The sequence below is a fragment of the Callorhinus ursinus genome, unplaced genomic scaffold (genome assembly GCF_003265705.2).
Source record: "Callorhinus ursinus isolate GAN/ISIS: 27379988/994484 unplaced genomic scaffold, GSC_fseal_2.0 scaffold11, whole genome shotgun sequence".
Classification (NCBI taxonomy): domain Eukaryota; kingdom Metazoa; phylum Chordata; class Mammalia; order Carnivora; family Otariidae; genus Callorhinus; species Callorhinus ursinus.
In genome coordinates, this window is record NW_027397073.1 from 3,844,769 (window position 1) to 3,868,312 (window position 23,544).

General features: G+C 42.9%; 1 protein-coding gene across 6 annotated transcripts in view; it reads left to right on the top strand.

Annotated features, from left to right (window-relative positions):
* The window catches only part of FBXO15 (F-box protein 15), a 47,540-nt gene extending 25,075 nt beyond the window's left edge, over positions 1–22,465 (top strand). For all 6 annotated transcript variants that reach the window (XM_073898035.1, XM_073898033.1, XM_073898032.1 and 3 more), the window contains 2 exons: positions 16,498–16,622; positions 22,075–22,465. In XM_073898035.1, the coding sequence (XP_073754136.1) occupies positions 16,498–16,622; positions 22,075–22,341 (392 nt within the window). In that variant the 3' untranslated portion in view covers positions 22,342–22,465. The remainder of the gene's footprint in view (positions 1–16,497; positions 16,623–22,074) is intronic.
* Positions 22,466–23,544: the final 1,079 nt, after the last annotated feature.

Here is a 23,544-nt window from a genome sequence, read left to right on the forward strand (position 1 = left end):
TTTGAGTTGGCTGCGTTGTTTAATTTTCAGGGTTTCTTGTTTTTCTTCAGTGCCCTTCCTGCTATGCCCAGAATCTTGGAGTGTCTGAATCAGGAAGGAACTGAAAGGTGATCTAGAAAATGAGCCCTCCTGGGCTTGAATGTGCTCTGCAGCCTCTGCTCAGGGTCCTGCCCTGGGAACGGCCCTCCCAGTTTTACGAAGTTGTGAAAATTCTGCCTTTCTTCTTAGTACTTCAACCCTTTAAATTTTATTCTGTTATTTGAAATAAAGAATAAAATCTCCTTCCTCTTTCTGTTATATACTCTTGAGGGGGCTACTAACGTGCGGCAGTCAATCCTCGGTACAAACACATGTGCCCTCTGGGTCGTGTTAGTGGAGAATTTTTTCTCTCTCTCGGAGGACATCCTCAAGTGCCCTCTCTCACTTCCAGTCTTTCTTATCTGAGAGGATCTAAGGAGCCTGAGCTGTGTCCTCCCGGGATTAGGTCTCTTAGGTCAGATCTGTCCTAGGGGAGTACGTAGAACTTCAGAGGAGAGGACTCACCCTTTCCTAGTTCTACACAAATACAGCATAACCTCGATTAAGGTTTGTATGCACTCCTTATACCTGAGCTGTGCCCTTAATGAGGAAGATGATAGTACAGGGAAAACTTGTGGGCGCTCATTATAGGTTTTTGCTGAATGTTTTATGTTTATATTAATTATTCAACTTAATCTTCTTAGCAAGCCTGTGAGTTGGGTACTATTTGCTCTCCTGTGTTATTGGTGAAGTGGCTGGAGCTGGTAGTGTAGGTCAGTTCTCTAATGACACGCGGCTCACACATGGCAGAGCTCCATCTGCACCTGCACAGGCCAGTCTCCAGAGTGTGGGTCTTAAATACTGGGCTGCGCTGTCTTCCATATGTTTGTACTTTCAGTGACATGCTTCTAGAATACGTGTTCTTGTGTGTGTGACTTGGTCTGTCTTTTCAAAGTGTTGGCGTCCTAAGGGCGGTCAGGAAGGGTCCTTCTCTGCCGGCTTGTGGGGGCAGCCCGTAGCCACTTCTCTGTTAATGCTGGTAGCCCGCTGGGGAGGCCAGATGATTATACAAGATCCAGAGACTGAGGAAGATGGAGGAGGATGGGAAGCTGAGATGGGGGTAACTCACCTTTCATCTGTTTTCACAATTAGAAAACAGATTTCCACCTTGAGAAGCCTGCACATGCGGGACGCCTTTCCTCGGCATGTGGTTCTGCGCTCAGGAATCAGCAGAGGGCGCTGCTGCCATCTGCGTCCTCGCACATTTTAGAGAAGTACAAACTGGAATGTCCTCTACAGTTTTTGAGAAACTCTCTTGTGGTACCATGTGGTATATTTAGTAAATTCTGGCTGTGTCATTGCGGTTGGGGATGACAACACTTAGCCCTGCATTTTAAGAACACTTTCTGTCCCTATCAAGGATAAAATGTTTTATCATCATGTCCCTAGCGTTGAGGTGGTTCTGTCCACTGTTTGTCATCAGTGAGACATGAGAAACCTGGCCTGATTCTAACGAGGCCATCTGTAGGAATTGGAGGAAGTAAAGGGGCAAGGTAGGACGTGTGCCGGGCACAGGGCAGAGACGTGTCAGACACGGGGCCTGCCCTCCTCAGGTTGTACAGAGAAGCCTGCTGAGCCAGGTGACAGGCACATGCGGGGGGCTAGGGATTCCTGGGGGGTCCTCAGGAAGGGCAGAACAAGTGACCAGTGCAGTGTTCAGACAGGGTAATGGGGAGGGGTCCAGACCAGTTAGCAGGAGTCATGGGTCATGGAAAGGGCACAGCTTTAAATATGACATAACTTATAAACGGAGCCTGAATTTGGTGATTGTGTAGGGTCATTTCCAGCATTCCATCTTTAAATAAGAATTCTGAGGACATACCACTTTAGTCCACAAATTCACTGCAGTTTTATTAAAAAACCCCAGTGGGAATTTATGATGCGACTTGCAGAGTTGAGGCTAAAATCCATTTAGACATACTCATGTGCATATGGAATGGCTGATAAAACTTTTGTTTTAAAATTTTAATTGTGAGATATTATATTCTTTCCTACATATGATGAGTGGACAGTCCACGGAAAAAATAATAAAACCCATGTAGCCACCACGCAGCTTAGGAAATCCAGCATTACCAGTGTCTTCGAAGCCACCTGTGTGTCCCTCCTTGCTGGTTCTGTATATTGTGTTAACCACTGTTCTGTGTATTAACTTGTTCCCTAGCATTTCTCTTTTTTTGTAATTAAACTTCTTTGTATTGTGCACTGACACAAAGAAATGCATAAAACAGATTATCATAAAGCAAACACCTGTGTGATCACCATCCAGGTCTTGATTAAATTTTGAAAATGGATAGTTAGAAGGGACTGGTCTTACCTCATGTTAAACCCGCTGACCAAGAATGTGTGGTGTCACTGAGGTGGAGCAGAGCCCCTCTACACATCTTTTGTTGCTCCAGAGTCTTTTATCAGATTATTCTGACAAATGTGGGGCACACAGCACACCAATTACTAGCTGTTTCAATGAGTTGTACCATGATATACCTGTGTATCTGAGCATATCTTCATCTTTTAGAGGATGTGTATATATTTCTCTAGAGTGGTAGTGCAGAGTGCATTGTACAGAATCATTTGCCTAAGATTGGCTGGGAGACTCTTGAGAACTGACTCTGCAGGGAGTACACATAATCAAAGGATTCATGCCATGTTTATATTCAGATGGCACAAGCCCATTGAAATATCAGAGTGAGTTCTGGCCAGTTGAGATGCTCTACCTTTCCATCACAGTATTTTCTCTGAACAAGCTATCCCTTTGTTCTCTTTTCTTAGTCTCATCTTAGTCTCTGTACTCAAAGTCTCATGGACTTTGCTGCAAGGTCCTTTAGATTTTTTTTTTTTTTTCCTTTTTACCATACATGTTACTGCAAACAAAGCAGATGACCCTGGTGAGTTCTTGGTGCCTGGAGTGAGATTCCTGACACATAGAAGAGATCAGGCCTGAGCCGGCTCAGTGGGAGATACCCAGGATGAGCAGTACCTCTGCGGCCCACCAGCAAGGCCCTGCGTTCGGCAGGGCTATCCTCATCTGCTTGAAGCCACAGCGAATGCCTCTTGGCTTAGGATCCCAACACTGGTCTGGTGGGCTGAGTTTCCAGGCCGGTGACTGCCCAGCCCTGCTATATTCTTCACCTACCTTCGCCCACTCATATCAGAACGGGCTCTATTCCAGAGTGCTCAGGAGTAGCCTAGGGCCTCATTTTATAAGATACTGCTCAAGCTTCTTCCCTCAGTCAGACACTGTACTGGGGGGTAGGAATTTCTACCTCTCAGCACTACCTCCTAGTGAATAAAAGGATCTGTGTCCTTTCTTCTCTCCCTAAAGGCTTGACTCCTTCCCTTTGGAACTTTGTCATATTCCTCCCCCAAGGAACCTGGGACATTTTCTCTTTGTATTTTTATGTGTTCTGCCACTTTGACAAGTCATGGCTGGATTCAGAGTTTTCCTAAAAGGATCCATATTATCTCTCTTCAAAGAAAAATTTATGATCCCTGTACCTGTCCATATTTGCTACCTGCTTCTTTGTGTATTGTCCCTAAAATCAAGCTAAGAGGCAGTTTAGGAGAAGAAATATTTTGTCACCTGAAGTGGATTTATGAGGGGCACAGGGGTAGGAAGGAAAAACAGTGAAGGAAATAATGAAAGAGTGGTTTGTGAATGAAACTGTGAATTAAGCTTATAGAAGTGCCTCATGTATTTCTCTGTCTGCATTCTGTCTTCTGTTCTTTCGCAAATGTGGGTGGACTATGGCATTGGGTCCTCAGGACCAACCCAGATTCAGTGATTCACGGGAGTACTCACAGGACTTAGGATATAGTAGTATTCATGGCTAAGGTTTATTAGGTGAAAGGGTACAGAGCAAACTTGGCAAAGGGGAGAAGGTGTGTAGGGGGATGTGCAGAGGAAAGCCTTCTGCCAGGGAGTCACCTGGGAAGCACTTATTTTCTCCAGGAATGAGTTGTGAAAATACGTGTGAAAGGTTGTCTGCCTGAGAAGCTCATTTAAAGACTCAGTACCCGGGGTTTTTACTGGGGACTGGTCCTGTAGGCACCCTCTGCCTGGCACTACAACATTCCAGACTCCCAGAGGGAAGGACGTTCAGCATGAATCATGCGGTTGATACAAGCTTTTTGGAGGATGATGCAGTGAGCCACTCATATGGGTTAGGAAAGATGAGGTGGGAATCCTTCTGGAATCCAAGTGCCTGGACAGCCACGGGCCAGCCTTGCCAGCAGGCCTCCCTGAGAGTAGACCGTCCCAGGGCTGCTGTGTTGACTCAGCTCTGCACAACTGTCCGTGAGCACTTCCACGGGAGTGTGGTCCAGCCTCTGGAAGGAGCAGGCAGGAAATACTGCAGCTGCGTTTTTGAAGTGTAAATAGAGCTTGAAAAGCATAATCAGCAATGCAAACTATGAAGGAATGTGTATGTTTGATCTTTGTATCAAGCTAATTATTACCAATTTTCAGAAACTGAAGGAAAAGGGTTTTGCCCAGGACAGCATGTTGTAGCCTTTTTATCAGGATTGGGAGGGAGTGATAGTGAAGAATCAAAGGGAAAGGATTTTTAAAATATGCTGCTTCGGTCATTTGACTTTTCGAGTTGTTAGAAAAATGCATTTAAAAACTAATGCCTTTTTGTTATAGGGTTTGAAAATTCTGAATATATCGAAGTTTATAAGGAAGCAAATAAAATTTACCAAGGACAACTATTCTTTATATTTTGGCCCATTTTCAAATATACAGGACTATTTCTATCTGTGGACTACATTTCGTGAACAGTGCCATACTCTGCCTTTTCCCCTTACATTGTGGGCATTTTCCCATGTCACTGAATCGTTTAGCAAATTAGATCATGAAAAGTTGTATGGCCTCCACTTGTTTGGTTTTATCATGATGCATTGACCCATTCTCTTAATGGGCCTTTTGGTCTCAGTTTTTCATGGTTGTAGTGCTATTGTGATGCGTGTTATTTTGAAAAATATTGGATCATTTGAGAGGTGAAAGTGACATCTGATTGTTTTACATCTGCATGTGTCTTTGAATATTAGTTTGATTATTTACAAAGGCTGTTGACTACAGTAGAGGTGGGTGGGTGTGGCGGCTGCTGGGTGGGCTGTGTGTGTTGGGGGGGGGCATTTTCACAGGAACCACCGTGCTGCCACCTCTCCCAGGCATGTGGCCATGGCCAGCTCTCAGTGTCCTTGCTTACTTATTTAAGTCATCTTTACACTCAATATGGGGCTCGAACTCACAACCCCGAGATGAAGAGTCGCATGCTCATCCGACTGAGCCAGCCCTTCACCGTCTTGTGTATTTTGTTATGAAATTATGTGTCCCTCCCCCGATATAAAATTTCATACTGATGAATTTTTATCTAAGTTTTCTCTATTATTTTAACCCAGTTATTCTTTTAGATGTATTTAATGATCATTCGGCCAGATTTTTTAAAAGATCTCATTTGGATTTTGATCAGATTTGCTTTAAATGTGTATGTTAAATTGGAAGGCATTGATCTCTTTATATTTAGAGTTTCAGACTCTCTTCTTTATTTAAGTCTCTGTCACTGCCCTCTGAAGAAGTGTTCTCTCTGTGGACCCTCCACTCACTGGTGCTTCATTTTTATTGTGAGTGAATTCTTTCAGCTTATGTTTCTGTGTTCTGTTAGATTCAGGCTATATCCTACAGAGTTTCTGCAATATGCTCTTCATTGAAATACTGATTAAATAATACATGTTCAGTACTTAACTCTGTAAGACACAATAGAAAATATTAAGGGGAGAAAAAGAAGGTTTGGATTTCAGAAACTTCTTGTTCCTCCAGAAAAGTGGGGTTTCAGCTGTTCAGCAGCAGAACCTGATAAGCCCAGATAGCCTCTCTTTAAAGAAATTCTACTTGTAAGGTTTTAATACTTTGTTTCAAATATTTTTCATAGGTAGCATGTTATCTCATTTTTACTGTTGTGATTCCAAAAATAAATGACTTGTTTTGTTCCCTCTTTTGATACTAATTACTTTCTATGTTTCTAGGTCGGATTATTCTCTCTAAGCATTTATCATAACAGGAAGACATTAGAAATAGTACACTCCCATCTGGGGGTGGTGATTACCTATGAAAATTAGAACAGATAATTCTTTACAGTGTCTTCATCAGTGGTTGTTAGTACATTTTTCCTATTTTGTCCATCTGGTGAGCCATTATGAAAAATCAACATTACAGATTACCGTTCACAGAACAGGAGAACCCACATCTCCATAACCTTTATGCCAGAGCTATATATACAATGGGATATCATGCAGCCATAAAAAATGAAATCTTGCCATTTGCAACGACGTGGATGGAACTAGAGGGTGTTATGCTAAGCAAAATACGTCAGTCAGACAAAGACAGTATCATATGATCTCACTGATATGTGGAATTTGAGAACCAAGACAGAGGATCATAGGGGAAGAGAGGAAAAAATGAAACAAGACAAAACTAGAGAGGGAGACAAACCATAAGGGACTCTTCATCTCAGGAAACAAACTGAAGGTTGCTGGAGTGGTGGGGGGTGGGTGGCATGGGGTGGCTGGGTGATGGACACTGGGGAGGGTATGTGCTATGGTGAATTGTGTAAGACTGATGAATCATAGACCTCCACCCCTGAAACAAATAATACATTATATGGTAATAATAAAAAAAAAGAGTTGAAGTACCCTATCTAAAAGTAAGACACAGGCCATGTGATTTGTGGGACCCAGTGCAAAATGAAACTGCAGGGCTCCTTGTTAGAAATGCAAGGATTTCAGGGGCGCCTGGGTGGCTCAGTCGGTTAAGCGACTGCCTTCGGCTCAGGTCATGATCCTGGAGTCCCGGGATCGAGTCCCACATCGGGCTCCCTGCTCAGCGGGGAGTCTGCTTCTCCCTCTGACCCTCTTCCCTCTCGTGCTGTCTCTCATTCTCTCTCTCTCAAATAAATAAATAAAATCTTTAAAAAAAAAAAAAAAGAAATGCAAGGATTTCAAAATGACAGCAGCAGAGCAGGCTGTGTCTGAAGCTGGCCCTGCAGAAACACAGGCTGTGTGAGGAGAGTCCTCTTTGTGGGTCCTTCTCATCGTCTGCTGCTGTTCTGGACTCTGACTTCTGTGTGACATTCGACCTCAGATTTTGATTTTTTCTTTCTCTGTGGCAATTTGAATTTTTAAAATAATTTAAAAGGAAGGATAAGAGGTCTTCATTTTGTTTTTGTTTCCACTTTCAAGCATATTGTTTAAATAATACATTGTGCTTTTCTCATGGATATTTATGAAGGCAATTGTGAAAAATAGAATCTCTTAAAACAAGCAGTTTGAGGAAGTTACATCTAATAAGAAACATAAGAAATGGGTTTTCTAATTTTTTCCTGGTGTGAATTTAGTTGTTATTAGAACCTTAGACCATCAGGACATTGAGCTTAGAGCCACTTCTCAGATCACAAGCATGTTACCCTCCATGATTCCTGTACCTTCTACAGACCTCTTGGGTTTCTTCTTCTGCTTCTTCTGGTTCTTTGTTCCCTTTCTGCCATGATTTTCGGGGCACACAGCCTGGGTTACAGGTTTGCTGTCAGTCACCTCAGAGCCCCTTTTCTTGTTGCCCTGTGGCTTCCCTGCATCAATAACTAAAATACTGCTCACCGTGATGCTGCTTCTTAACTTGAATGTGCCCCAGTTCCTTGGGGGAAATCACAAATAGGTGTCCATTGGTGCTGTCAGACTCTGACTTACCCCTTGTTGCGACTCAGAAGTCTTTTAATCAGCTTGCCGTAAGTCCCCTTTATATGTCGTGTAAGGGCTGTTTAGATACGGTCACGGTCGTCTTCCTGCTCTGTTCCTTGTTCTTGGCCTCACTACCTGCTGTGCTAAGAAACGTTGTCACCTCTGTGCTTCCTGGTCTTCCTCTCTCATCTGCTGTCACGTTGTCACTATATTACAGTCTCTTTGTGTTCTTTCCTGTTTCAGAGAAAAAGATGTCCCACTTCTCTCCAAAAAGTATATCCCAATTTCTTTTCCTAAATATAGATGCTCCTACCTCCTCTGGGACCTGCATTTAGCCATTTGTGTCTCAGCATCATCTCAAATCTGTTTTCCCATCATCATCTTTTTTTTCCACTTATATTCATGTTTTCTGATTCAAAAATTATTTTAGAAGGAAAAAAAAAGCACTTCTGTACAGATAAAAAAAAATTTGGTTGAAAACTACAGAAAACCTAACCTAAAACTGGCTTAGCAAAAATAATTCATGTTGAAAAATCCAGGGGGAGGTTTTATTTCAAACAGTTTGAGGCGAGGGCTTAGTGCCTGTCAGTGGGACTGGATATGTCTAGACAGCCTGTCTGTCCCTCCTCGTCTCTCTCATTCTGATTCTTCCTGCTTCACTATATTCTGAGTTACAGTTCCTACTTTCAAGGCAGCTGTGGCTAGCTCTAGATCTCATGTCCTAGTGTGAGGTTCTCCTTTCCAGCACCCCCTCCCCAGGAGTCTCATTGCATCTCCTTGGCTCTAGTCGGCTTAGGGACTCATCCCTGACTCAGTAATGTGCCAGGTGAATGGGATGCTCCGTATCTGAGCCTGGCTGCTACCATCTGAAATATGGGGACTGACCTGCGTGTGTGTCTCAGAGGAATACTAGAACATGCTTAGCGAGAAAGGCAGAACAGATACTGGTGAGCCCAAAACAAATATCCATATACCTTCTCCTTAAACATCTCTGGAAAGACTAGCCTAGAAAAAATAACGCATAGTGAAATAGACTGGATTGATAGAAAATTGGTCCACAGGCATGGAAGATAGAACTGGGTCTTGTGAAAATACCAGTCTGAATTTTTACATCAATAGAAAAAGTTATTTTGAAACATTATTGAATTAATGAACAGTGAACTTTTAAAGATTCTAAGTACACACTTCATCCTGTTGAAAATCGAGTTTTTGTCACCAGGACCAGGAATAATACTAGCAGCAAATGTAGCCTGTTAGGGTTCTCGCTAGTATGAAAGAAGTAGAGACTCTGTGGCTCAAAGACTTAAGGGGTTTTCCTGATGTCATACTCAACAGTTCTGGATTCGGGAGGGAAATTGTCCTACAGATCTGAGAGTTCTACTTTTCCGGTCTCCTTCTAACACAGCTCCGATTCATTTCACTCTTACAGTCCTTACAGCAAGTGAAACCAAGGGAGAAATTTCTGAACCTCATCATGTTCAGAGTCCTCCTCTCTTTTCATAGTCCATAATCTGTGTCTGGATTTAGCTACTTAAATTTCATGTGTATCAGGGGTTTGGGAAACAACAGAGGTATCTGAAAATAGCTGAGAAAAAGAGAGAAGCTATGTGTTTGCCTTGAGGAGATTTATATTAGATACCTAACAAGGAAAGGGGGAGGTACTCAAGATTTCATCACCTAAGAGCAGGTGCCTATTCTTTTTGATCATTAGAGTCTAATGACTTTTCTGTCTTGTTATTAATTATTCCTTTGTCACGTTGGAGTCTCTGCAGCTTTAAATTGTTAATACTAAATATATTTGAGTTTGTAGGGTCTTCCTTCCTCTTTACCCAAGATTTACACACCCACCTGAGAGTTGCTTCCTGATGTCCAGTCCATTAACTCATGGTAGGTACTACGTTGGTCTCTCAGATGGCGCTCCAGGGCTCCACCTTACTCAGTGCTCGCTCCTCGGGTTGATGTGTGTTGCTTTTCCTGCCTCAGAAAAGAACCTCAGGCAGTACTATTCTGCTTTAACCCCCTTCCCTTTTCTCCCTGTTTGCCTTAGGAAAATCATTCAGTCAAACCAAACAATCAGTCAATCTCTCCTCCCAACATTCTTTACTTCCTGCTTTTTCTATGTTCTATTTATGGGGCATAAAATGAATTCTAATCATAGCTGAGAAATGAGAAATGTGATAAGTAGTGCCATTAATCACGCCATAGAAGACATGACCTTTATTCCCAAAGACTGTAGGTTATTTCAGGAAACATCGAACATGCAGAAACAATCCAGTATAATTAAATGTTCAGGTGTGTGTGCAGCAGGGGTTAGAAAAGGAAGAGATTAGTGTAGGCTGAAAGGTGCTGTTAGCCATGGAGGGGAATACTGAAGTTTTGAGGGACTAAACTCCCTAAGGGAAGAGGAAGAAGATCTGAGGACACAGATTTCGGCATTCCTAGAGTTATCTGTTGATAGGAAAAGAACCGCTAGTTGTCATAAGCAGAAGGGGGCCTTCAGAGGAAGGTTGATAGAGCTGCTAACAGCTCACCTTTATTGAGTGCTACTTTTTTGGTAACTTTTTATTTTGATGTAATTTCCAACCTAGAAAAATTACAAGAATAGTACAAGAACTCCCATGTACATTTTTTCTGATTCTTTTTTTCACCACAGATTAGTTTTGCTTTTTCTAGGACTTTATATCAATGGGATCCTTCCTACAGGAGGTACTCTTTTGTGTCCGGATTCTTTCTTTCAGCAAAATGCCTTTGAGTTTCATTTATACTGTTGCAGGTACTGATAGTCATTCCTATTTATTGATGAGTAATACTCCATTGAATGAATATGCCACAATTTGCTTATTTGTTTTCCTGTTGATGGACAGGAAATTTGGGTTGTTTCGTGTTTGGGACTATCTTGAATAAAGCTGTCACAGAATTCTTGTGAAAGTCTTTTTTGTCGACGTAAGTTTTTTGTTTCTCTTGGCAAAATACCTAGTACTGGAATCATTGGGTTTTGGGGGAGGTTTATTTATTAAAAATTGCCAGACATTTTTTTATGTGTAAGAAAATTCAGGGCACCTGTGCGGCTCAGTTGATTAAGTGACTGCCTTCAGCTCAGGTCATGATCCTGGAGTCCTGGGATCAGGTCCCACATCGGGCTCCCTGTTCGGTGGGGAGTCTGCTTCTCCCTCTGACCCTTCCCCTGCTCATGCTCTCTCTCTCTCTCATTCCCTCTTTCTCTCAAATAAATAAATCTTTTAAAAAAAAAAGAGGGGCGCCTGGGTGGCTCAGTCCTTAAGCATCTGCCTTCAGCTCAGGTCATGATCCCAGGGTCCTAGGGTGGAACCCTGCATTGGGCTCTCTGCTCTGCAGGAAGCCTGCTTCTCCCTCTCCCCCTCTCCCTGCTTGTGTTCCCTCTCTCGCTGTGTCTCTCTCTGTCAAATAAATAAATAAAGTCTTAAAAAAAAAAAGATTAAAAAAGAAAATTCTATGTGTAAGAAATTGCCAAAATATTTTTTTAGAGTGTTTCCATATCCCAGCTGACATTTAATGTAATTAGTCTTTTAAGTTTTAGTTGTTCCATTGTGTGGGAGTAAGATGATCATCATGGCCTTGATTTCTGTCTCCCTAATGGCCAGTAGTGGTGAGCGCCTTTCTACGTGCCTCTTGGCCATTTTCCTGTCTTCTTTTTGAAGCGTCTACTAATCCTTTCACCTTTTTAAAAATAATGACTTGTCTTTTCTTGAATTATAGGAGTCCTTTATGTATGTATTCTAAATACCAGTTGTTTGGCAGATAAATGTTCTACAAGTATCTTTTCCCAGTCTGTGGCTGGCTTATTCATTTTCTAAATGGTATCTTTAAAACATTTTTTATTGAGGTATAATTGACATATTATAACATTACATTACTCTATAGTACAATGTACTGATTGGATATTTATACATCGTGAAATGATCACTGCAGTAAGTCTAGTTACCCTCTGTCACCATACAGAAACTTTCAGCAACTTTTAAGTATGCTCCACAAATATTTGACTGTAGTCCCCATGCTGTACATTACACCCCTGTGACTTATGTATTTTGTAAGTGTAGTCTGTACCTCTTGACCTGCTTCACCCATTTCATCCACTCCTCCCCTCTAGCAACCACCATTGTGTTCTCTGTATTTATGAGTTTTGTTTTTTCACTTGTTTTGTTTTTCAGATTCCATATATAAGTGAAATCATAGGGTTTTGTCTTTCTGTGTCTGGCTTAGCTCACTTAGCATAATGTCCTTTAGGTCCACCCATGTTGTTGCAAATGAAGGATTTCCTTCTTTTTTGCGGCTGAATAATATTCTATTTAGTGTGTGTGTGTGTGTGTGTGTGTGTGTGTGTGTGTGTGTGTGTTACATATTTTTGGATATGATTTCTATATGTGTATTACATATTTTTTTCCGTTCATCCATTGATGGGCACTTAGGTTGTTTCATACCTTGGCTATTGTAAATAATGCTAGAGTGAACATGGCGATGAAAAGGTTTTTTTTGACATAGTGATTATATTTCCTTTGGACGAATACCCAAAAGTGGAGTTGCTGGATCATACAGTAGTTTTTTAAAAACATTTTTGAGAAACATCTATACTGTTTTCCATGGTAGAAAGTGTAAATTAGTGCAGCTACTTCCCACCGACAGTGCACGAGGGTCCCCTTTTCTCCACATTCTCACCAGTACTTGTTATTTCTTTTTTCTTTTTCTTTTTCTTTTTGATAATAGCCATTCTGACAGGTGTGAGGAAATCTCTCAGGGTGATTTTGATTTGCATTCTCTGATGATGAGTGATGTCAAACATCTTTTCATGTGTCTGTTAGCCATCTGGATGTCTTCTTTGGGAAGAGACATTTTTAGATTCTCTGTCCCTTTTTTAATTAGATTTTCTTTGGTATTGAGTTTTATGAGTTCTTTGGCATATCAGCTCCTATTGGCCATATTATTTGCAAATATCTTCTCCTATTCAGTAGGTTATCTTTTCACTTTGTTGATGGTTTCCTTAGTGGTGTGGAAGCTTTTTAGTTTGAAGTAGTCCCATTTGTTTACTTTTGCTTTTGTTGACTTTGCTTTTGGAGGCAGATACAGAAATGTATTGCTAAGACCTATATCAAGGAGCTTATGTTTTTTTCTAGGAGTTTTATGGTTTCTGGTCTTACATTCAGGTCTTAATCTATTTTGAGTTAATTTTTGGATATGGTGTAAGATAGTTTTCCAGTTTTATTTTTATTTTTGCGTGTGGCTGTCCAGTTTTCCCAACACCATTCATCAAAGAGACTGTCCTTTCCCCACTATGTATTCTTGCCTTTTAATTGTATCTTTTAATGATCAGAAGTTTCTCATTTTGATGAAATCTAATTTATCAGTTTTTTTATTTTATAATTTTTTGGGGGGGCGCTTAAAAACTTTTCCTACTCCAGATTATAGAGATATTCTTTCCTCCAGTTGTATTATGGTTTTAACCTTTACATTTAGATTCATGATCCATCGCTAATTAATTTTTGTGTTAAGTATTATAAGGTAAGGATTGAGGTTCATTCTGTTTTTCCATATGGATAATAAGTTTTTTTGCACCATTTGTGAAAAGACTTTCTCATTGAATTATTTTGATGTCTTTGTTAAAAGTCAATTGCTTGTAAAAGTGTTGATCTATATTTGGGCCCATCTATTCTGTTCTGTTCATCTATTTGTGTGTCTTACAGTGATGCCCCACTGTTTTGATTGCTGTACCTCTATAATATGTCTTAAAGTCAGCTTTTTTTTCTTCTTAAGATTGTGTGGCTATTTTATAGGTCCTTAGTATTCCATATGAATTTTAGAATCAGATAGTCAAATTTTATTATTTACTTATTTTTCTATATTGATTCTTTATAAGTTATTAAAATGCCTGCTGGGTTTATTATTGTGATTGCATTAAATCTGTAGATCATTTGGGTAAACAGATGTGTTTATAATTATTGAGTCTTGTTATCCGTGCACGTGGTACATACCTACTTCCTGCTTGGCAGTAGGCTTGGCTCTTAGAGGAGTATTATTGATGTAATATATATAAGGTGCTTAGCACCTTTAGCCTGGGATATATAATAATCTACCCTGTAATGTTAATATGTATTCTTAGTTTTGTTAATCTTCACAAAGCTTTATAAAGTATTTTCTATTTGTGTCCTTATTTTACTCAGCTTAAACCCTACTTGACCAGGGTTACACAGCTAGTAAATGGCTGGGCAGGGCTTGGAATGAGGCCTTCATGACTCTAAAAGCCAGGCTTGTAAGTGAATGTCACTTGAAGCCAAGGGCAGTGAGCCTTGAATTTAATTTCTCTGCATTTTGGGGATGGTCTTATGGTTTGGTAGGTTAGAGTTGGAGTTTCTAACAGAATTTATTGTGGTGGGTTTAAGCAACACAGGAATTCACTAAGGGGATGTTAGCTTAAGTGAAGGAACCCAGGCCACTTATGACCTAGTTATACGAAGGTTGGGGAGGGGAGAGGAGTAAGCATGAGATGCACAGATGCAGGAATTGCCACAAATTTGGGGGAGCCATAAGTGATTCCCCAGCAAATATTGTCTGCTAATTTATAGATTTTTCTCTATTGGCAGTAGTACAAAAGCAAAAGTTTATGAGAATTTAAATCTGTATTATAAATTCTCAGTATTTAAGCAAATAGGTGATTATGTTTCCCCTTTTTGTATATGTTTTAATCTATTGTAAGATCCATCTTATAATAGACACATAATGTTTGAATCATGTCTCTGCCACTTACCAGTGGTATGACCTTGGGTGACGTACAGTTAATCTCTTTGTGTGCCCTTCTCTCACCTGTGAATTCAGAAAACTATAATACCTAATTAATAGTAGGATTTTAAGATATTTTAAAGTAGTCTTTTAAGCTACTCTACATAAAGTGCTTAACACAATGGCTGGTGTACAGTAAATACTCAAAAATATTGCCTATTTTATATATACACGTTTTCACACATACATTCCGTGTGCAGATTGTTTAAATGTAGGGTGAGCTTAACCTTTTTCTCTGATAGATACGAGCACTTACAGAGTATGCCGAGAGAGCTCTGACCTTTGAAGATACTGCAAATGTTAGAGTTATTCTAAAGCGGGAGAATATTTGGTAATAAAATAACAACAGTCCTTGCTTCCACAGAGATTTCATGTTTATTAGCTTAGACAATTGCCATTGAGATGTTATTGGCTGTTGTACTTTGGGGTCCGTTTTCTGCAGTGTCCTGAGGACAAGCCACATGGAAAATGAACTCGCGGCTTTCTGTATGGCATCGTCTGGCTGCCAGTGCACATGCCAGCCAGTCGGAGGTCTCTCCCGATTTTGCACATGGCTGTGCAGTAATATAGAGCAGAGCAGAGCCACATCTGGTCCATTCAGAATGTCATTACCACGTCTCCTCTGAGGCTTCGCTTCTCACAGATTTCCTCCCTGCTTCCATTGAGCCCTGCCGAGGTGACAGTGGAGCTCTTGCCGGGAAGGGTCAGTGTCATTTGGCATTGGCTTCCGCACCTGGGGAGAGGAGGAGAGGAGCTGCACGGTCTTTGCTAATTACTCAGCAGCGAGGGGACCACGTCATGGGCTGCCTCTGTTCTTGGTACAGATGGGCTCCCAGCACCCTCCTGCAGGGCCGGAAAGTTCTGCTCCTGGTGGGTATCTCCCTTAGAGCCATTACTGTGTCACAGAAGAGGCTGCTGGCAAAGCAGCACTAAGGCTTGGCTTAAGTGATGACACCGTGCAGAATTTCTAGGGTAGGGCTTTGGCTCCTAAGGCAACCTAGCTTTGGCTTTATTTTTCTCCTGAAATAACCCATCTAAGGCCAAAGAACATTTGTGCTTCCCATTCTTCTGTCTGCTTTGCCCTGTGACTCACATCTTACCTTTGTCAAGGTGCCTCTTTCTGAAGAAAGCTTGCGTACAAGTGAAGGAGCTGTTATGTTGTCCCGCGTGCTGGTCACTTTTCAGGGCACGTAAAAGGAGGGTGCGGAGCTCATGGTCACGGGAAGCTCAGCAGTCCTGGGGGCTGTCTGAGCATCAGGGCCTTGGAAAGTGGAACTCGTGCACCTGGGTTGTGTTGGGCCCTTGCTAGTGGCCAGGTAGCTCTTCGTCAGTGTTTAGTCAGAGAAGGGGCAAGGCCTCTGGTCTCAAGCTGTTGGTAGCAAGTGCACGGATTTTTACTTACCAATAAGCACATGAAAGATGTTTACTCCTTTATGTGCGCGGGGCTTCTCATTTCTTCCATACTTCCCTGCTCTCAAGTTCCTCAGTCCTCTGGACATTGCCCTCCTTGCTCCCTCACATCTCATGTCTGGACCACTCTGGCATCTGCTTTCCGGAAAGCTCCACAGTTCTTGTGTACTGTTTGTACTGCTGTTAGCTTAATCAAATCAGAAGAACCTCGGCCTCCTTAGCAACCTCTCATCGGTGACAGGTGAGATCCAGGTTCACCCCAGTCAGCTCCCCCCACCCGCTTTGAGATCGTGTTTCCAGAGTGTGCACTTGTGTCTCTGTCTCTGGAGTGTGGGTATGCCACCGGCCTCAAGCCAGATGCCTGCATCCAGGACGTGGCTAGATGAGGCATTCTTTATGAAGCAGCAAGCCTAAGGAGTCTTGACTTGTCCTGCATGGGTATGTCGTAATTTAAAAAATCTTAACTCTTTTCAGGATCCATTGAAAATGGATATGTGAAGCTTGTTGTTATAAGTTTCAAAAATAACACAGAACACCTACCTCTTATTGGAAAAGTTGGCCTCTCTTGGAGAACGGATGTTTTCAATGGCTGTATAAAGGTAATTTGTTGTTTTATTTTCTTAATGTAACCTGGTTTCTGTATAATAAAAAAGTCTGTCTGTGTATATCTTTGATACTGCTTTTAAAGTCCCAGTTTTAGTGTTCTAATGTCTGAAGATACGTGCGCATTCTCTTAGCCTGTACCTTCTGGTTTTTGCTGAGGGTGGGGATCAGGAGTGGTGCGTAATATGCAGCAATGTTTTTGTACCCCTGCCCTCCCTTGAAGCCCCTCTGTCTGTCTGTCTGTCTGTCTTGTGGAGAAAAAGTGGAGCTCTAGGTTGGACCAGGCAAGTAGCATTGACTCAACATCTTACTTGCTCTTACATCAGGTTACCAGTCAGGATGCAGAGATTTCCTGGAACACCCTCCCTTGAACAGTTACGGTTGGGAGTCGGCAGGGAAGGGGGAAAGAAGAGGCGGCGGAGGAGCATGAGAGCCTTTGAGACGTAGTTTTGTTTCCTCTGTGATCTTGTGCCCGTGGCTGCCCCTGGTTCTCATTGTTCTCTGTCTTTGCTTTGTGGGATGGATGGCATTTACCTGTTCCTGGCAAGCCACTGGGATCTGTCATCAGTAACACGCCTCTCTTCTGCCGTACAAGTGTGGACACTTTGTTAGGACGATTACTGGTGATGACAAGGGCAGTGTTATCATTGAGTGTTGAAAACAGTTAATTATCATTAAGTATTATCTCTTGAGCCACTTGTAATTTGATACAGTGAGCTGGTTTATTAGCCCTTATTTATTGGAAAACAAACATTTAAACTTTGGTATAGATTATTTTTATCATATATAAAAGAATCTTCATGTCTTTAAGAGCACAGATCCTTTTTTAATGGGTCTTATAAAAATATGTACTAAAATAAAATATTATAGTCAGAGTAGACCTTGTGGTCCAAGAAAGGCAAAATACAGATACTGAAGAGTTAACGTGTCTGTGTGATTATAAAACTGATGTAATTTGTTCTGTGTTTTCTGGTATTTGGAGCAGGATGAGAGCAGAGTGAGGGACGTGGTGTAGTTCTACAGAGAAACAGAGCTCCATCATAGCTCTCGTCACACACACAGTCTCTGGTGGGACTTTAGGTAGGACACCCTAAATAGCATTTTAGCTGCAACTGTGGGGACAGATTTTTTACAGCAAACAGAAGCCGAAGGTATAGCTTCAAAATGAGCTCCAGGCCGTGATTCTGTAGGTCGCTAGACCGACGTGACTCAGGAATGCATTTTTCCAGTAAAATGGCTTGATCTGAAAACGGGGTTTGGTCCTTGCAGTCAGGCATGGGCTGCATGTCCCTGCACACTTTCTCCTGCAGTTTCTTCTCCCAGCTGGGCTCTGGGGGGAGCTGGAGTGGGGCTCCACGGCTGTACCCTCTCCCGGGGGCCTGCTGCGGCTGGGCAAGGTCCATTTGTATTTTCCTGTTCGTAATTTGGGGTTTGGTGTTAGGACTGAGCTACCCTCAGAGGTCCTAAAGGGCGAGGTAAGGGATGTCCTGTGCCTTGTGTTTGCCGCGCGGGTCGGGCATTTCCCTCAGGCATCTGAGCAGCGTGACTATTGTGAAACTATAAAACATGTTTTGAGAAATTGCTCTCAGGGTATTTTATTAACAAGGGTAAACTGTAAAAAAGTTTCTTAAATACATATAACTATGAAAAACCAACAAAGCGGCATGCTTGTGGCAGAGATTGTGGAAACGGCCTCCTGGACTGTCGCTCAGCACGCTGTTGTGGCGCAGGTCAGTGAGAAAGTGTCACCCAAGCTGTCAACTCTGGGCCCGGGACAGATACCAGTGATCGTGATAATGACGGACGGCGGAGCTGCCCGTTGCACTGTGTTGTCGAAGTGGCATGTGGTCACGGGTGGGCTCTCTGGGGTCCTCCTGGTTACTGTTCACAGAGGGATCTTCTCTGCCAGAGGAGCCACGGGAGTGTGAGGCCGGCCCCGTTGGTCGTTCAAACCAGACGTAACTCCCGCCTGGGTGCCTGGAGTCCAACATCAGTAACCCATCATTTTGTACGGGGGATTGCTCAGCCATAAATACTTAAAAACATCACGTTAAAAGCTGATGAGGTTTTCTTTTCCTTTTCAAAGTCAGATTGTGGTCTCAAATACATTGTAGAGCCGCCTGCCCCGGGTGCTGTTAGTGCTGAACCCACACAGGCCCGCTGTTCTCCGACCGCTCTCCAGTCTGTCTTACAAAGGCCGTTTGAATGGCCAGGGTGGTCGCTGCTGCAGGCTTCGGTAGAATTCAGTGCCGGTCAAAACCGCTCTCCTGCCCTGCCTTCTCTCCGTTCCTATCAGAAGTGCTGATGGATGGAGTGTCCTTTGGTAAGGCTTTTCTTATATCCATTCCTTGTACTTTCTCCTTTCATGCCTTGGCATTTTTTGTGTTATTTTAATGTTACTTACTTCTAGATCTATATGGAGCTCAGCATTCGTTGTAATTCAAGCCAGATATTTTAGTGTAACTGTGGTTGTGCTTTATGCAAGAATAGTGAAGCCTGCCGATGGGCGTGTCCCAGGTTCAGTGTGTGATGGTGGCTGTGCCCCCACCCCAGCCCCCAAGAAAGATGCCCTGGTGGATTTGCTGGCAGTGCTGGGTGATTGAAGGAGTCGGCACCTTGGGAGGAACCCGACACCCCACGTGCATTAAGGAGGAGGTGGCCTCTGTGCTCTGTGAAGCAGGGTTTGGGTATCCACTGAGCCTGGAAAGGGGTGGAAGAGCCCAGCGGTGGCTGTCTGTCCATCTTGAGCTTTCCCAGTGTGACCGGGCTCCACACCAGAGGAGGGAGGGGGTACCAGGAGGTGGGTGGAAAGGCAGGCTGGGGGGCGCTCACAAAGGGCCTCACAACCTAGGATAAAGAATTTGGAGTTGAGGCTGTTAAAGGGTTTTTTTGTGCCACTGTGTGCCGGGTGTTCCATAGGATATGTAGGAATTGGAGAATGCTAGGCTTTTAGAACCAGGAGAGCTTCGGAAGATAGCTCACAACTCTGTCTGGCAGCTGAGGGGCCGAAAGCAGACAGGAAGCCGTTTCCTGAAGGGCTCAGGGCTCATGAGCAGCATCCTTATCAAAGAGTTCTTATACCTCTTGACCGTACCTCCTGGATTTCCTTCTCTATCTTCCTCTGGAATGTTGGGGCAGCCCAGGGTGTCACCTTCTTCTCATGGTCTCCTCCTTGCTCATGGTTCTAGCCACTGTGTCTGTGCTGCTGGATTTTGATGAGGTTTTAAGTAACAAAACCGAGAGACTGCTAAACCAGTAGTTAAGATGATGAAGGGCGATGGGGTAAAGAAAGGCTTGGGTCCGCATGACCACCCGACCAGGTGTATTATCTTGGGCATTGACATGGCCACGGAGCTTCCTTCATCAAATGGCCGTGATGATAGCTGTTTATTCCAGAAGGGCTCTGGCTGCCTGAGCACAGACAGAGACACATTCTAGCTCTCAGGGTTGGCTTTGGTTCCCCCTGTTCTCAGCCCCAGTGAGCCCTTCTCCATGGTCTGTGAACGTAGTCCCTGTTCTGTCAGAAGCAGAGGGTGTGATGGGTGGATGTGTGCTGTTCCAGGACGTGGAGGGTCTAGTGTTGGGCTCCTCAGGCTGTCTCGCTGGATGGCCCCCACCTCATGTGGGCAGTGGCTTTCAGCTCTGGTCTGTATTCTCTGCCATCGGGGCCTGGGGATGGTTCATGTTGGCTTGTTCTTCACTCAGGTCTCCTCCAGAGGCAGGAACCACTTCTCATCCCTTACTTACTAGACCATCTCTCTCTCTATCTCTCTCTCTTTTTTTTTTTTAACTTTTGGAATGTTTGTGTTCCTTTAATTTCTCTCTGAGAAACACTTTTTTGAGGCAGGACTCTTTGGCCTGATCATACTCAGGTCCAAATGGTCAGTGCTATTGGCCACATTTAATCATTTATAGATCTCTGAAAGCAGTGTTTATGCTGACATCTATAATATCTTTATATATCTCTCTATGTAGGTATCTGTAATATCTGTGTCTCTATAATTAGGTTGATATCATTGTTCCATTTTATGCAGATATCTAAGAGTAAGCATTTAAATTCCAATTAGTAAAATACTAACACAGGGCATAAGTCATGGCAAATAATGAGCCATTTCTTAAAAAGGGAAGTGTTAGAAGATTTTAGCCTTCATACTACCACATAGTTTCTTGAGAAAAAAAAATTAATTCTTGAGAATTAAATAAAATAGTATATGTAAACTGCTTGGATTAGTGTTTAGTAAACAGAACATGTTAAAAATTATAGCTAACATTACACACTCATGTTCATTTCATAGCATTTTTTCACAAGAGTCAAAGGTGACTCAAAGAAACCCGGTGTCCACCAGAAGCTGAACGGATAAACACAAGGTGGTGTATGCATACTACGGACTATTGTCCCACCCTACAAAGGAAGGAAATTCTGGCACACGCTACAACATGGGTGAACCTTGAGGGCATTTTGTTAAGTGAAATAAGGCAGACACAAAAGGTCAAATACTGTAAGATTCCACTTACATGAAGTCCCGAGAGTGGTCAGTTCACAGAGACATTGAGTAGAATGGTGGTTCCCAGGGGCTGCAGGGAGGGAGGGCTGGGAAGTTAATGGGTCCAGAGTGTCAGGCTTGCGAGATGAAAAGGGCTCTGGAGGTCTACGGTACTGAAGGCCGCACAGCAGTGTCACTTAATGCCACTAAGCTGTACGCTTAAAAACGGTTGCAGTGGTAAAGTTCTGTTGCATGTGTTTTACCACAACTAAAAAAGTCAATGTATATTGATTAATCATTATCAGCACCTCCCCCGACTCAAGTCCCCGTGCAGCAGTGACTCTTCACGTGGCATTGTAGATGCAGCGTGTCTGAAGTGGACACGTTTCTTCTCCCCAGACCCTGCCCTTCTGCAGCAGTGGGGGAGAGAGTAGAAGGTCAGCGCCCCTTTCTCCCCTACCCACACCTCCCGGTACCGGGTGCTGCTCAGTGTGTCCTATAGATACTCCTTCCATCTCTTTCCCGTGAGTTACTACCACCGACGGCTGAGGGCTCACGTTACTGTCTCCTCGCAGGCGTGTCATGGTCACCAACGTCCCTGTGCTGTTCTCGCTGCCCCCAGCCCGGTTTCATTGCTCCGTTTATCGGAGATGCATTTACTGGCACTGGTTGCTGCTTGCGGTGGTGGAGGTGATGTGAGAGCCCCCCTGCCGCCCGCATGACCCCGTCGCCCCCCAGCGCCCCCGGTTCCTAGTCCCTCCGGTGCTTCTTGCTCATTCACCGTCTTGGTGTGGCCCTGCCTTCTTCTGTAACTGTTCTCTTCTATCTCCTCCTCCCCTTTCACTTCGTCCTTCACAGCAAAGGCTTCATTTACGCATTTACACACGTATTAGTTAGACCTGGAAATCAGGTCCACTTGGCCATTTTGCCCTTACACTCATGAGTATTTGTGTTTATTTTGTAGAGCTGTTCTATAATGGACGTAACCCTTTTGGATGAATATGGGAAACCCTTTTGGTGTTTCAGTTCCCCTGTTTGCATGAGATCTTCCGGGCCCTCTGATGGGCCTAACTTCTTGGGACACACTTACTATGTTGACTATGTGGACTCGGAAGGAAAAGTGCACATGGAGCTGGTGTGGATCAGAGAGACAGAAGAATACTTCATCGTCAGCCTGGTCCTTTACCTGAGGATAGCAAAAATAAACCACTGGTTTGGGACAACATACTAAGTGTTGGCAGGAGGTGGCAAATTATTGTTGCTGTTTGTTTATTTTGGACTCACCGGTTGTGTTCTTGGTGTTGGAAGTTGAAATAAAGCAGTCTGTTTGAAGCGTTCTTCTTTCACATTAGAAATTATGATTTATGGGTCATTTCAAAGTTAATGTTTAGAGAATTAAGTTAAATTTTAAAAACATGAAAATAGCATGTCCCAATGAAAATTCATATAAAATAAGGAAAAAGATATTTACTTCTCTTTTGCCCTTAGAATTTAAAAGACAAGGAATTCTGCTTAAGCGTGTGATCACTGTGTGTGTGATCAATGTGTGTGTGTGTGTGTGCATGTGATCACTGTGCACATGTGTGCGTGTACATGTGTGTGTATGTGTGTGATCATTGTGTGCATGGGTGTGTGTGTGTGGTAGAGATAAAGGTTTTTTTCTTTATTGGCTAGAACCCAAAATGAAAAAGTGTATTTAAATATGAACTTCATGGTGTCCATTGAAATGAGAAAGTGCTGTAATCATAGCATTCAGCAGCCACATTAGTATTTAATGAAACTAAATTCAACAAGGGCCTACCTCACAAGGTAAGATGTATCTGAAATCATTTGAAGAAACTGTCATTGCTTAATAGAGCAAAGTGTGATACAAATGCAGTGAAGACCCCCAGCTGGACATTAGTGGAGACCCAGACGGATGAGTTAGTGGTGAACGCATCCTCTGCAGAAGTGCTTTAAGAGAATTGACAGACACTTGGGCTTCAAACAGGGGTAACGTGTATCTAAGTATATGTGGGTTTTTTTTGTTTTTTTTTTTAGGGATTTTGCTCTAAATTCATTTTAGATTGTATAGATTATTTTTTGAACATGTTTTTATCTCCTTAAGGTTACTCTCAGAAGTGATTTCTTTTTTTTTAATTAATTAATTAATTAATTAATTTATTTGACAGAGAGAGACACAGCGAGAGCAGGAACACAAGCAGGGGGAGTGGGAGAGGGAGAAGCAGGCTTCCCGCAGAGCAGGGAGCCCGATGTGGGGCTCGATCCCAGGACCCTGGGACCATGACCTGAGCCGAAGGCAGACGCTTAACGAGTGAGCCACCCAGGCGCTCTCAGAAGTGATTTCTGAAATGCCGTGTTGCTCCTACTGGGAGGCGCGTCCCCTCCTTTGTATTTTTCTTTCTCATCCTGAGCTATCTGATCAGCTCTCTCT